The sequence below is a fragment of the Lacerta agilis genome, chromosome 7 (assembly GCF_009819535.1).
Source record: "Lacerta agilis isolate rLacAgi1 chromosome 7, rLacAgi1.pri, whole genome shotgun sequence".
Lineage (NCBI taxonomy): Eukaryota > Metazoa > Chordata > Lepidosauria > Squamata > Lacertidae > Lacerta > Lacerta agilis.
In genome coordinates this window covers 53,979,001-53,994,900 of record NC_046318.1, presented here as the reverse complement: position 1 = coordinate 53,994,900, position 15,900 = coordinate 53,979,001, and the positions used below count along the sequence as shown (strand labels likewise).

At 39.2% G+C, this 15,900-nt stretch overlaps 1 protein-coding gene across 2 annotated transcripts in view; it reads right to left on the bottom strand.

Moving 5' to 3' along the window:
* Positions 1-11,626: 11,626 nt before the first annotated feature.
* Positions 11,627-15,900, bottom strand: part of PREX2 (phosphatidylinositol-3,4,5-trisphosphate dependent Rac exchange factor 2) — a 101,298-nt gene continuing 97,024 nt past the window's right edge. Inside the window, exons 39-40 of one of the 2 annotated variants that reach the window (XM_033155347.1) lie at positions 15,786-15,853; positions 11,627-14,187 (exon numbers count right to left, since the gene is read on the bottom strand). In XM_033155347.1, coding sequence (XP_033011238.1) covers positions 14,142-14,187; positions 15,786-15,853 — 114 coding nt within the window. In that variant the 3' untranslated portion in view covers positions 11,627-14,141. The remainder of the gene's footprint in view (positions 14,188-15,785; positions 15,854-15,900) is intronic. The other variant, XM_033155348.1, reaches the window with a different exon arrangement.

The window sequence follows — 15,900 nt, the reverse complement described above, 5'->3', positions numbered from 1 at the left end:
TAGGAATGTTTAATAGCCCTTCTGGAATAGGCTGACATGAGTCCCCTGTCACACCTGAAGGGGCTGCCATCAATCATGCTACAACATTAAAAAGTCACTCCCAAGGACTATTCAAGTGTGTGGGCCTAAAACCTTTAGGGCACGCGTGGGCAAGGTACACAGTCCCTTCTGAAGAATATGGGAGCCACGTGCCAGTTATGGGTGGGGTCAAAAGGAAAAGGAGATGGCACAATGAATGCAACTCTTAACTTTGTAAAGCCAATTCCAGCTACGCAATTGTCAGAGGTTTCTACACCCATCCAGGTGAGCAAGAGGCAGTTTCACAGTTTCAGCACAGAAAAAGTACTCAAAGAGTGTGCAGAGGAAAGACGTTCAGGAGTGTGGCCTGGAGAGCGGATGTGCGGCCCACATAGTAGCCTACTGAGGGCTGGATAGAGAGGCCCCCTGGGATTCCCCACCCTAGCTTTTAAGGCTTTGGCAGAGGCGGTCAGTAGGCCTAATATTTTGACTTTGTAGGGCTGCAGTTTTTAACCTCACGATAGGATTTGCACAGCACTTATTTAGGAAAGTGCCATTACACAGGTGCAGAGTGCAATTATCTCCTGCTCTTCCTCTAAAAAAGAGAATCAGTTATTATTATTTTCGGCACATCCATGGACAGGAAAACAGCTTCCATGTAAGAGGGCCTAAATATGGTTTTCAGGCAAGATTGACTCTTTCTCTCTTACTTAGAAATTAAGCCATACCGTATCAGTTTTTTAATTCATGTATTGTTTACACCTACACATCTGTTGCCAAAAAAACTAAACACATAAAATATGAGGAACACTTGCTTCTAGTTGTATGTAGTTTTCAATATTCAGAACACTTTCCCCCTCTGAATTAAAATAACAAAGTATTCCAATCAGTAAACCACAAAAAGGAAATAAATGTTGTTTCATTTGAGTCAGGACACATCAGAACGCATCAGAAAATATTTGCAATGCATAGCTGCTCTGCAAATGTGCAGTAATAATCTCAGCTCATGAGTAGAGTTCATTACACCAGACTAATCATAATCAACCTTTTTTTGTCTAAGATTTGGGATAATGTCTTCCAAATACTAAACCAAACTATAAAAAGCTCCTCAAAGTAGGGAACTTCCTGATGCTTTTCTGGCTTTCAGAGAAACAACTCGGAGTCAGTGTATGAATCTTATGCTAATACCATCACATAGAGCTGTTTTTGAAGCAGTCGGGATTCACCCGTGGATTACTATCGTGGCTGTGCTGGACAGGCCTCATAACAACAGATGGAGTAAGAGCTTCCCTAATAGGACAGACTTTCCAGCAGCCCACTTTCTCACATCCTTTTTCTGCTTAGAGATACATGAGGGAGATCTCTTTGCATTGATATACCGGTACTTTTGATTAGGATTGGCTGAGTGGTACAGAGAGCTGATTAGTCAAGGGAAACGGAGGTTGGCAGAAATGCCTCTATAGTCCAAGGAAGTATATAACGTGTGTGGATCAGGAAAGAGTGTGTGGCTTTGAGATTTTGAGGAACATCTTTAATTGCTTGACATTTTTTGGAGGAGGTCTGTGCCCCAGTAGTTCTAGTGGACCAGCACTGGACAATTGGTATAGGTTTTTTTTTTTAACAACAACAACATAACCACGTGAGCCCCATCAGAAATAAATCTCATTGAGTTCAGTGGGGCTTACTTTCAGGTACATGTCTTTGGGATTGCAGCCTTAAGGTACCATCCAAACCCACATGCTCTTCCCAACTGGCAGAGCCACCTCCACAGCTCAGCCATTCATGGTGAACGGAACAGGAGAAGGGGCAGAACAATCTGGCCAGATCCATGTGCCAGTTCAATACTGGCACACTGATTGGATCTGGATTGGGCCTGATGCCAACGGAATGAGATTCAGTGGATCCCAGGCTGACTCATCTCCACCCTTGGAACATGAGTGGAAGTGAGGGATTGGTTCCAATGAAGTGATGCTTGCATCACTCTGTTGGTGGGATTCTGCCTCAAGTCAGCAAAGCTGAATGGGGCAGCACCTCTGTTCAATCCAAAGCCCCCATAGCCAGGTCTAAGGTGTTTGGATTGCTCTGTTATGGTTGGAACCAGACTTCCAGTGCAGTCCTAAACCATATCTACTCACAGGTGAGTCCTGTTGAATTCAGTGGGGCTCACATCAAGGTAAGTGGGGTTAGGATTTCATGCTTAGAGTTAGTCCCATTGATTTCAGTTAATAAGCTATAAGCATAAAGTCTGGATCCAACTCTTAGTGTATTAAGTGGATTTTAGTTCTTGCAACCTTTGAAGCTTCTAAGTTGGTTGAGAGTAGAATCTTGAGAGTAATCTTGAAAACCCAATATTCTGTCTACTGAATTACATGAACTCTTAAAACCATTTTGTTGTGTTTTCATAAGTTGTGGCTATTCTGATAATGTTTATAGAGTTTCAGAAGTGTCTCGTGCATCTTTGAACTGTGTGGTACATTAAAAAATACTGAGGACTCACCATTTCCGTTTATGGGGCTATAATGAACCCTCAGTCATCACAGGAAAATCAGGACTAGATTTAAAGACTTGAGTGCCTAATAAAATACGTGTTCTGCAGAAAGAATTGATTGTGTAAGCACTAGAAGAAAAAGAAATTGAAGTGATAATTTGGCTTTCTGCAAAGGACACAAATATGAAGTGCCAAGTCATTCTATTCTGATTACAAGTTGATCCATATGCTATGTATGGAACTTCTTTTTCCAGATTCACTTGGGTATCTGAAAAATATTTTATTGTATCAAGTTCAATTGCTGTAAGTAATGTAAGCAGACAATAAGGAATTCTAAAAAGAATTTGAGGAGAATGTTGCTAAAAACATAAAGACAAACAATGAAAAAGTTTTTAAATACGGTAGGCTACAATGGATGTGTGGGACACATTCTTTTTCTTTTACTGAAAACAAATTCCCTGCGTTCTTACAGAGCTCTCCAACTTTGCTGTATCTTTAAAGATCAATGTTTCAAAAGGCATTTGTTAATACCCCCTAAAATTACTTCAAATTATAGATTGGAGTAAACTTGCAATACAAAAAAGCTCCTCAAACATAATTCTGAAATGACTATAAATTTCTGTTCCTTTGTCAAGGTTGATGTCATGGAGAATTGCCCAGATTAAACCTTAATCAAAGCCCATTCTATCTCATAGTACTATACATCCAATTGTATTCATAAATTGAACATATTGAAGCCTTCCAAACATAACTAAGATAAATGGCTTGACTCCCGCCTCTTATTCTTTTCCAAATACAGAGTTGGAAGGATCAGAAAAACATGGTAGAAGTTTTTAGATATGAAACAAAAACCCCAGTACATTCTATGGCTAATCCATTGGGTCACATCATTATGAATCAATAAAATGGATGCACATAGCACATTGCATTCAAAGCTATTGGTTGTGGGCAGAGCAAGCCTGCTCCATATTAAAAATATATAGTAGTTTGAGAGAGATTAGAGAAGATATTATGACTCTTTCCAAATTATATAGTTCTTCATAAATTAGTGAGCCTTATTTCCAGATTTTTAAAGACCAGGATCTTTAGCTTTCATTTCTAGTCTCTCTTGATACCCTTCCAGCAATAAATGCCAGAAATATCAAAGAACAAGAAGATGGGGGCAAGATTGTCCCTTTATTGAAGGTGGGGTGAAATATTGGATCAAAGGTACATTTCCCATTCAGTTTACTGAATTCACTACAGAATTGAGGATTGGAATAGCTCTGCTAAACTTTATAGGGAGTATTTGCTCTAGCCATTTGGAGATGTTACTAAGTAAGTACCAGAGTTCCAGGTTTCAGCCCCCATTCCCCATGCAGAACCACAAAAGCTCATCTTTCATGAAGATTGGAGGCTGAAAATTGGACCTTTGGTTTTTACATAGTACTGTACTGTAGTAACCCAGCCAATTGGATGGAGCAAATTCATACCACCAATATTAAGCCACTAGAGGGGGCATGTGTACAGTTACACATTCCTGTCTACAAAATATTAGAAACTTACCATAATCAAGCATTCTGCCTTGACCAGATTTAGCTCTTGTGTTTAGCAGGCCACAATTCAGAATTGCATTGCATAATTGAAACCTGTGATGTGGGGGACTTCTTTTGTTTAGTAAGAGAATACTCGTATTTATGCATAATATATATATAGACATTGATATTTTTGGGTACAGAAGAAGATGAAAATTTCCTGTGCATACATTACCTATGATCATGCTCTAGGTCTACAGAAATAATAACTGACCCATTTTAGAAATGCTTAATTGTGCACTTAATTGTGCTAGTAGTACACAGCTTTGAAAAACGAATAGTGGGTATTCAAGGCTCAGCTTGCAGATCATTCAGAAATACATTATTTCAGAGTTTGCTCTTTTTTCCACATCAGATCACATTACAATTCTATGTGCTAGCAAATAAGTGTTTATAATGAAATACTTAATTTGGACACTAGTGTATCATTATAACACAAAAGTAATCTGCCAGGATTTTAAACTGGTCTTTGTTCTTTTCACTGATTGATAACTCATTCTATCCCAATGGTTCAAGAACAGCCCCTCTGCCGCACTTCACATGCCAATGCAGATCAGAAGTTCCTGCGGGTACTATTTCTTTTTTCTTTCTTTTTTTGCTACAGTTACTAATTGCATGAATATTATATACCTGTTTTTTCCCCTTAAGTGTGTAAGAATTATTGCCAATGGCTTTCTTGCTGTTTTCATTTTATTTGTACCAATAAAGCAGAATGTGGATTAATTACTGTTTTAACAAGGTTTGAGAATTGGAATTAATTATTAGTTCTTTGCAGGCAGCTTTCATAGCAACATGATACACAGCTTCTAATAAATTTAGAATGAAATCAGCTTTTTTTTCTTTTCTTTTTTTACTGAGGCACTCTATTTATTCAGCCCATCTGGCAGAGTTCAGAGTTATATGTCAGTCTCTCTAATAAAGTATGAAAAAGTTGAATTTCTCCTCAATTCTTTTTTCCCTGCTGAACTCGGGTATGTATGTTTTATTGCTTCGGGAAGGTCTCTTGCTCAGTTTTGAGGTACTTCATTTAAATCATGAATGGGGAACTATCAGGAGCAGGAGTCAAATGCTGTCTTCAAAGCCTCTCTCGCTGGTCCTCAGAATCCTACTCTGCCACTCCCTTGACTGGTTTTACCCAGCTAGAATGCGTTCTTGAACTGTGATCATGTCTGTTGCTTGCCTGGCCGGGGATGGAGCACTGAGTGTGGGGGTGTAGAAACCTGTGATGTTTTTGTGGCTGTCATATAGCTTGTTGTGCACTGATAAAACTCTGGCCGTGCCCACCCTGCATGCAACCCTGGAAGGTTGCCCATGACAGAATGTGGACCTCAGGCTAAAAAACTTTCCACACTCCTGATTTCGCGCATAAAGTCTGTGCATACCTATGCAGATGGGTTAACTGATATAGGTACTTAAGGAAACAACAACTATAGCACATATGGCATTATAAGAGGGATACTGTAGGTGTATTTTTGGATTTGATTATTGATGCTAAATTCAGAGAGAGCTAGAAAAAGGAATAGGTATGCCTGTTAATATTTTTATAGCAAAAGGGACAAAATGCACCAGCTGAGATAGGATTTGAAAAAGAAAATGGACAAAAATTAATGGAAGCAGAAGCAGCATATGAATTACTAGTTTAACTATAAAATGAAAAATGGGAGTAATGATGTGTAGGAATTATGCAGGGCAGAACAGATTTGTCTACTTCAAGGGTGGGGAAAATACAATGGAATAGGAAAAAGAAAATAGTGGGCTTGGTTATATGATTATTGTCAAGAGCTCTGCATGATGGTGCAGTGCTGTCAGTCAAAATAGCAGGGGATAGGGATAAAAGATTTGGTAACTGAGCTATGCTTACAAAGAAAGAGGGAAAAAATGGATAAGATGACTGCCTGACACTAAAAACACCCCTAGTTCGGATAGTCGCATCAGAAGGATACCATGGTGATGGTATTGAAAGCCACTGATAAAGTAATTGTTTGGTCATTTCTCAGAAGTTCACTAAAAATTGGGGCTGGCAGGCATGTCTGGGATGCCTGATTCAGCCTGAGAATTGCATCTTTAAAGTTTAGGGAATATAAAGAAGGTGGTCCTTAAGATATCTTTGTCCCAAACTTTGTAGAGCTTTAAAAGTTAATATAAGCACAGTGAAATTCACCCATAAATGAACTGCTTGTGTAGTTTTTTTCCAGAACATTTGACATACATTTTCTGTGATAAGATCCAGTAGCAGAATCCTGGCCTCTGTATTCTTGGCTTTTAAAAGTACCTCCCTCCCTCCCTCCCTTTCTCTCCCCTGCTTTCAACACAGCAAACAGGAGCCAGTGAAGACAGCTCATTCCAATCAGCTGGCCTAAGGCCAAAATACATTCCTCATTGGACTGGCCAAAGATAGCAGGGAGAAAAAAACAAGACCTTTACTCTCACAGTAATGAGACTTTGTGGCTGTCCCAGATATATTATTCTAGTCATCTCTGTTTTGTACTAATTTAACATTAAATCTCTTCTGCTATGCTGCTACCCTTTCTTCCACTCTGGATTGAAGAGACCCTTTTGGAGCTTTCAGTCTACTTGGGATTTCTCCTAGTTTGCCCTTATCTGCAGAGTTGGCTTCCTCGTCATCTACTTTTATTCCATATAATTCATGGGGGGAAATCACTGGGGTGCCAATAGATATTCTTCAGGATCCATAATGTTTATCATGGACTGTTAGAATTGTATAGTTGGAAGGGACCCCAAGGGTCATCTTGTCTAACTCCCTGCAGGGCAGAAATCTCAACACGTGGTCTCCCATCCAATTTGAAACCATTCTGGATGCTGCTTAGCTTTGCAAATGTGCTAGTAGTTTTATTGCAGCACCACACTTTTCTCCATAGGAAAACTATCTACTTGTCCTTTCTCCTCCTTATTTTTTTTTAACCCATTAAGGATCCTTAATGAAATCTGCCATCTTCTGCAGCTACTGAATATTTTGGGGATAACAGACTTACCAAAAGCTTTTTGACAAAGTCACACAAATGTAAGAATGGTCAAAAGTCGTGTACAACATTCGTGCATAAATAGAACATTTGTTTTCCATCCCCCAAATCACAGTACAGTGAGGACATGTGGTACAACTAAACATTTCCCACCATTTGATATCAGTCCTGCTCCACTGTCATATGAAAAGGGAAACATTTCCTGCACACATTTCCATTTCTGTAGAGTATCTTCAGAATGCAGAGTGTATTTTCTGTTTGTGCCCTTGAAAAACCTCTTGTTAATCTGGAGGTCAAGAAATTATATTTGAAGATGATGAAGACTTCAGTACTTTCATCTTCAAGAATTTCAATTATTGCATATCTAAATATTTGGCGTGGGGAACAGGTATAATAAAATTATGGAATACTAGATTTTTCTGATGGAAATATAGTTGTGCCAGGCATAGTGAAACACATTGCTGTCACTAGCTGCTTTGGGCACAAGTATGTAAGGATTCCACTTGAGAGATGTGGTAGCAAGTCTTTTCATTTCTATAGATAATTCTCCCATGCACAGATATTTGTAGGGCTTGTAAGACAGGCCCAGAATTTTGTCAAACCTCCTGACATTCTTGCATTTCCCTTAGTTTTTCCTCTGTCCCTCTGTTTCACTCTCTTGCTATCCTTAGCTAAGCTGCAGAGTGAGTCTATGTTGGCAAAGAGTCATATACATGCAGATGATTTGGGTCTCACTGTAAAGCTGACTGCTCACAATGCCAGTTTTATACCTTAGAATCTGATAATTCCCTTACGAGAACTACAAAATGAAAACCCCTCATTTGACAGAGCACTATATGCTTTAGAAAAATGCTTTGTAGGTATAGATTGCTTGGGCTCTTTGTGATGCCTTGTGCAAATGCTACTTTGCCAAACTCTTAATCATAGTTATGAGACAGAGAAGGACACTTGAACCATCTCACCACCACCACCCTGCTTTCCATTCTTCTTTGTGAGTGTGAACAATTGTTTAGTGCTATATTTACACTAATATATTTACAATAATGAGTGTGTTTCCTGTGAAAAAAGATTTGCAAACTCATTTAATTTCCTAGTTAAGGTGAGAACTCTGGTTAATCATGGTAAGCTTCGGTGTAAATGTCATGATACCAATTCACAATTAAAGCTGACAACAAAAGGGAGGGAAGGAATTAATGCCAGAGAGGAGAGAAAGAATAGTTAAGAGATCAACACAATTATATCCATTTTTTATTATTTTGATGTGTGTTGGAAGCCGCCCAGAGTGGCTGACCAACCCAGTCAAATGGGTAGGGTATAAATGAACTTATTATTATTAATTATTAATCTGTATTTACTATACCAAAAGCAAGGTATGTGGAAAGAAGTTTATTTAAAATTTTATGGGCTTCACCTTTGCTGCAGAGTGTGTAAATACAGTGGTTATTTTGTATAGAGAAGACTGGAACAAGTAATACATATGCTGAGGATAGCCATAAAATAAATTTAAGACTACTATAAATATCTTTTGAAAATCATAGTATGTCCCCAGAAATATATGCACAGGTATTTTAGAGATGAAATATTATATCAAGAATTACAATCAATGGAAGCAGATGAGACAGCTCAGTGATTAAAAACCACAATCCCAGAAACAATTCTGAAATCCAGCCAGTTGTACTAATACAAGTGTGGCCTTAAAAAAATGTGGCAATGTGGAGTGCTCCCAGTCAGAGTTCCAATTAGTTAGCCATGCTTTCCCCCATGATATGCCATTCCATTCCCACTCCCATCTGGTTTTTGAGGGGTTTTTTCTTTCAGCATTCCATGCTTATTGAGCATGTTTGATAAAAATGATGATGATGATGATGATAAGCCCCCACCACCACCACCACCACAAAAGGGTTTTTATGCTTATGCAAACCTTGGAATTCTCCCATGCCTGCTTATATTTCCCTCCTGTGCATCGATGGTGCCATTTTGTACCATCTCTGAACTTTACGTATTTCCAAAGGAGGAGGAAGTGATGGTCAGAAGTTTAACCGTGTTCCTTCGTAATACTGGGAGAGTAGGTAATGAAAGTGTAGGTGAAATTCAGTTTTGGTAACTGGTTATACTTGCACACTACCATCTTAAACCTATGCTTTAGCTCTGGTATATGCTTGCATGATTGGTGTGATCACACCAAGACTCTGTTAATTTCAGAGGATGTTAGCATAACAGCCACAATCAAGAAAAGTTGTTTGCGCAGTTCTCACCTCCACATAGCATGGCATCAGGCTCCTTATGTAGTGAAGAAAGCAGCTTGAAAATTCATAATGAGAGGCATTAGGGAAGAGAGAGAGAAAACACCTCCTGTGGCATATATACAGTCTCTTGCATAAATGCACTCTCTGGATCATAGCCAATGTGATTTTGACTGAAGGGCAAGCATTCTTTATGAACTATGTAAATGCGCTTTATATGCAGTATAAAGGCTCTTAAGAACCCTGATTGTAGAACAGCACTATCACTTCATTATCATTTAACATGTATAAAAACCTAAATTGCACTAGGCTCTGTACAGGAATAAAAGTAAACATGTTCCTGCCCACAGGATCATAATCATAACATTTCAATATATTTCATTATAGAAGATGATGCTTTGATAACTCCTTGGGTTCATTATTCTCATTCCACCCACAAAATCGGATCAAAAACCAAGTGGTGCAAAAGCAGGATAGATAAGTTATAGAACAATCCTATACTTGCATTATGCTGGGCCAGGGGTGATGGTGATAAGAGATACACCACCATTATGCCAGTGGAACAGCTGCTGTATTCAGTGTGTGCTTAGCCCAGCAGGGGAAGAGGAAAATGTATTACCAGGAAATACAAAAACAATGTAGGCAAAGGGACGCACATCCTGGAATCTGCACCCATCAGGGCAAACAAACAATAAGGCTCGCACACCATCAACACACAGAGGAAGCCAATGAACTTACTTCAAGACCCATACTGTTTATCATAGAACTGTAGAGTTGGAAGGGATCCAAAGGGTCATCTAGTCCAAGCCCCTGCAATGCAGAAATCTCAACTAGATCATACATGACAGATGGCCAGCCAAACTCTGCTTAGAAACCTCAGTGGAAGGACAGCTGAGGAAGTCCATTCCACTGTTGAACAGCTCTTACTATCAGAAAGTTCTTCCTGATGTTTAGTTGGAATCTCCTTTCTTGTAACTGGAATCCTTTGGTTCGGGTCCTGGCCTCCATGTGACAGCCCTTTGGATACTTGAAGATAGCTGTCCTATCTCCTCTTTCCCAGGCTAAACATACCCAATTCCCTCAACTGTTCCTCGTAAAACTTGGTTTCCAGACCCTTGATCATCTTGGTCACCCTCTTTGCACATGTTCCAGCTTGTCAATGTCATGAAGTAGTGATCCTTTGAGCAAGTATCTCTAGGTGGGGCCCCTCAGGCAGGTGGTAACGATTAGTCCCCAAAGCGGGAGTATGTGATGGGGCTGGATGGTTGCCACCATTCCCCAGCTCCTGTAAATCTATGAGTTAACCTGCCAGGGGAGAGAGAGAACATGCCGTGTATTATACTTGCTGTTTGATGTTCTGTAGCTGGGGCCAGAGAAGAAGCCAATAAAGCCTAATAACCCGTTCGGTGCCTGCATGTGATTGAATAGTAGTTTGGAGGGAGGACTCGAGAAACCCCCTCCTTGACTCCCAGAACTGGACACAGAACTCGCATGTGTGGTCTTTACTTGTTACAGTGAATTGACAAAAGGTCTCTGATTAACACAATTGTGAGGTATAAATTGTTGCTTTGTTTCAATGGGCCCAATGTTCACACTTGCCTTAAGTGCTAATAATTCTCTTCTTTAAAATGTTCATTGATCTGCAGAGATACTGTTCTAAGAAAAATATATCCTCTTATATCATCTCTCTCTCTCTCTCTCTCTCTCTCTCTCTATATATATATATATATATATATCTGTGATTGTTTAATAAAACATGTCACTTTATCACAGTGATGGACAAGATTTCAGAATATTGGGTTGGCATAATGACATCCTCTGAGCTTTCAATTACACAGAAGGCAGATAGCAATAATATGAACAAGTGATTAGGATTCTATGAGCACTTTTCTTTCAAACCTCATTAAATGTCATACAGATTTGATACCAGAATACAGGGGTAGGAGATGCTTCCAGCTGCAAGCTTTGAATGCTGCCTGGTCATTTATCTTCTAATCTAAGCAATATGTGGAATTGCAATGGACTCCCCATACTTAAGGAGATATATCACACTTTTTTATAAAAAAAAACCAAGCAAGTACAAGTCAGCATTTTTTATATTGAAGGAAAAGCAGCCACACTGGGCCCCTGTTTTGATCGTGCCCCTGATGCAGCTTAGAGCCCTGTGCAAGTTGTGCACCAAATATTGCCCTTCCCAACTGCTAGTTGTCTTCCGAAGTGCTGAAAAGCGTGAAAAGCAAAAGTAAATGAAGTGTTATATGCATTGGTGCTATATAAATAAGTAATAATGAAAAGAACAGCTCAGGTTATACATATGAAAAGTTTATTATTGTTTGGTGCTATTCCATACTTTTTATATAGACTTAAAACATTCAGATATCTAATAGAAGAGAATGATACTCAGTATTGATCATACTCAGAGTAGGCCCATTGAAATCAATGGACTTTCTCCAAGTATGCATAACATTGGATATCACCTGGAATGTATTACACTGTAAGTGTGATATGATGGACACAAAGATATACATAGAAAAATAATTGGATTCAAATCCATACTAAGAGGAGATTTCATTTTTATTTACTAACGTTACAATCAGAAAAGTTGAAGTATATGGCTACAAGTACGGGAGATTTAAAAGAAACTAGTAATAATACTTTGTAGTTTTCTTTACATATGTATACTTTTTTTAAAAAAAGCAGCAATGTTCTAGATTTCTTACTGAGTAATTAAAAAAATATATTCTCCCTTTGCAAAATCTAGTACTGCAAGAATGATCAAAAAATTGAAAACAACAACTAACTCCTCCTCCTCCCCTCTTCTCAAAGGACACATAAGTTTACTGGATTTCTTACACTATATACATGATGCTACAGACTAATAGTGCTGCTATAATCTTAAAAAATTGGTAGGAATATATGATAGTAATGATATGATGAGTCACCAATATGAGTTCAGAAGAAATATGTTCCAGGCACTATTAGAATATACTAAATTGTGCTTTTAAACTGTAGTAGCAGTCATCCTGTCCAAAAGGCAGGATTTCGGTTCTAAGCCAAGATTCCTAAGATGAAGTGAAATTTATAGCCAACTTTGATAAATGATGAATAATATGATTTTGCAGTGGACAATTTGAAATTACTCTTACATTTTAGAACCTAAATTCTCCAAATATATGCCCTAGATACATTTAAACATAAAGTTCAGTATTTTAGAAGGCATAACTGTTCAGAAAGTGAATTGTGCCTGTTACATATCCTTGAAGTAAACAATTTGTTGCTTACTATATACATCATACTACCCTATTATGGCTGCCGCTTCAGTGACTAAATTCCTGGGTTATTTTTGAGTAGACATATAGTCTAGCCTCTCCCTGATAGTGGTCAGCCAGATCAATTTTGCCTTGGCATGGGGCTATTTTTAACGTTAATTTTATGATCAGGCAAGCTGTTAATCCTCTGCATTTCTAGATGATATTTACATATTTTATTTTGAAATTTGTCTATTTTGCTGTATCTTCTCTGTTTTTCTTTTCACTGTCACTCTGTCCCATGGTTGATAACATAAATTTGATGTCATTTCTGACATAAATTTAAGTATGCCGTCAGTAAACTTTAGTTTTCAAAATGTTTGCTTTTCTTTTAGGATACTGATACTACATAATTTGCCAGGTAGTTTAAAGAAAGATTAGAGACCTCTAATAGTTGATAGAACTTTTTTGTATTCTTATGTATGTGATTCACACTCTTATCTTTTACCTGGAAGTACAAAAATATAAACGATTGCATGTTCTCAGATTCAACATTTTCAAAAATCCTTTATGCCATGGAGTTCACTATTACAGGAAACACTCTTGTCAGTGGTTCCTGAATAATTATTAAGGAGTCTAATTAATAGAATCTTGGGACTCTTCAGAATCCACCTGTCGCTCCTAGCATCTGATCTCAACGTGAAATAAATTGAGGATCCCATGCTGAATATCACTTATTGTCATGTCATGGAAAGTAAACACAACATTCCTGTATCTAACACCCACGTATTAGGAATAATGCTTTTCACATAATCCATTTACAATCATCTACCATCACCATCCTTTTTCTCAAATCTTTTTCAATTATTACATAGAAAATGCAGGCCAAAAGTGTATAGGAGGCATGTTTCTCCTGTAACTGTGAAGTGGAACTCCAGAAATCCTGCCCCCAGTGCAGTCTTTGTGCTTCATACAAAACCCATTATAAGGTATGATCTTCGTGTCCCACTTTGCAGGGTTAGAAAAGCAGGAACACAAATTCACTTGTACTTTTTCTATTCCTATTAGCATTCGAGCCTGCTTTTAGTATGTAACCGTATCCTCAGCAAAATGGTAATTTCAAGTATAGCTCCAACTTACAGTATTAGAATATTGTGGGTGGACGCAATTATCTGTGCAAGAAACTGCAAAAGTATAGCGTAACAACTTGAAACTAGTATTATTTTATCTTCCTCTGAATCAAAACTTTTTGAAAGGGTCTTTTTATAGTGGTTTTTCCATTCTGTGTTATAGCTTTGTGTTCATATAGTTGCCAGTGCTTAAGTGGGTGATTGGCACTGTTGAAGCAACCACCTAAAATGCAGACTTATTCCAGTGTAAATGTCCTAAATATTATACTTCACCAAGCAAGCAGATCACATCTAAGTATCTGCTTTTTTCCATAAATAGTTGTTCCTCAATAGCTAAGCCATATTTAAGATGAAGCACTGCTGTATCTGGAACTACATGTTGTTGTTCATCAAGACACATTCTAGGGAATACTAGTGTCATGGAAGCTGGAATTTTGATCATTCCTCCAATAGGAGCCTTTACTCTTCTCCAACAGGTGGTGGTGGTTGACACAATTTGTATAGCCTGCCAAAAACAAAGAACAATTATACAAGTGCCTGAGTTTTGTGAAACTGTCTAAACATTTAAACTTTCTATTAACTATTGACTCTCCGGTGGAGAGCAGGGGTGGAAGTAATTTTCAGGCCCCCAACCTGTCCAGTATTTTGCCTGACCAAAGGTAGCAACTCTAGTTCAAATGAGTATCCAGAATATAAGAAAATATATGTTTAGCTCATGAAAATATGCCCCAATCTAGGCAAGTTGCACCCGAGTTTTCAAAAGAGTTCATTAGAAGAAAGATCCATGTCCAGTCAGTTGCAAGGGGAAAACCATCAAAGTATGGAATCTCATGAGTTACCACACTTGGGACGAGACATATATATATGTTAATAATGTTCAGTGTAAAACTAATTATGCACATTCCAAGTCTACCTCCAGCAGGGGGGCTGGTATGAACCAAAACACATATAACAAAAGGGAGAGAACTGACCATTCACTTGGCAGTCACATTTAAACGTTTCCAGAGAAAAATAAACAACCCCCAAGGTAATAGGCTCTTAAATACTTCTCCAGGGATCAAAGGATCAAAGGAATTTCACCCAGCTCCTAGTTCAGCCCAATCAGGATGTTTTCCAAAACTGGCTAAAACTATACAGTGGTGCCTCGCGAGACGAAATTAATTCGTTCCGCAAGACTTTTAGTCTTGCGGAAATTTCGTCTTGCGAGGCACCATTTCCCATAGGAACGCATTAAAATTTAATTAATGCGTTCCTATGGGGGAAAAAGTCCGGGGGGCCCTTCCGACCGGCACCGGAGCCGCGCCGCGCCGCGTTTTAAGGCTGAAGCGAGCCAACAGCAGTGCTGCTGTTCGCTCGCTGCAGCTTTAAAACGCGGCGCGGTCCGGTGCCGGCTTACAGTGGTACCTCGCCAGACGAATTCGTCTTGCGAAAAACAGCCATAGACGAATTCGTCTCGCGAGTCAAGTAAAAACTCGCAAAACCCTTTCGTTTTGCGAGTTTTTCGTTGTGCGAGGCATTCGTCTTGCGGGGTACCACTGTATTACAATGGCTTTGTAATAATCAGGCACTCTGCCAGAATTGGCATTTGGTACCTAACTGCATAGAGGGGACGCGGGGGGCGCTGTGGGTTAAACCACAGAGCCTAGGGCTTGCTGATCAGAAGGTCGGCGGTTCAAATCCCCGCGACGGGGTGAGCTCCCGTTGCTCAGTCCCAGCTCCTGCCCACCTAGCAGTTCCAAAGCACGTCAAAGTGCAAGTAGATAAATAGGTACCGCTCCAGTGGGAAGGTAAATAGCGGCTTAGTCATGCTGGCCACATGACCTGGAAGCTGTACGCCAGCTCCCTCGGCCAGTAACGCGAGATGAGCGCCACAACCCCAGAGTCGGACACGACTGGACCTATAGTCAGAGGTCCCTTTACCTTTACCTTTACCTTTACCTTTACCTAACTGCATAAGCTCCAAAAGTCCCTAAGAAACAAACAAAAAAACACCCTGTACTTCAATATCAATAGAAGTGTGGTCTGAGTCTAGGTAAAGTATTTGACAGAAATTGGAGAAATGATAGTCTTGGTCACAGGCCATTGATTGCAATGTTTCGTTACCTTGGAGCAGATGGTGGTGTTCGGTCCCTAACTCCTAAATTCTTGGCAGTGTTCTGCACTCGTGCTCCCTGTAAGACAGAAAAATGATTGTGCTTCTAATAGAGTTATTCCTTAA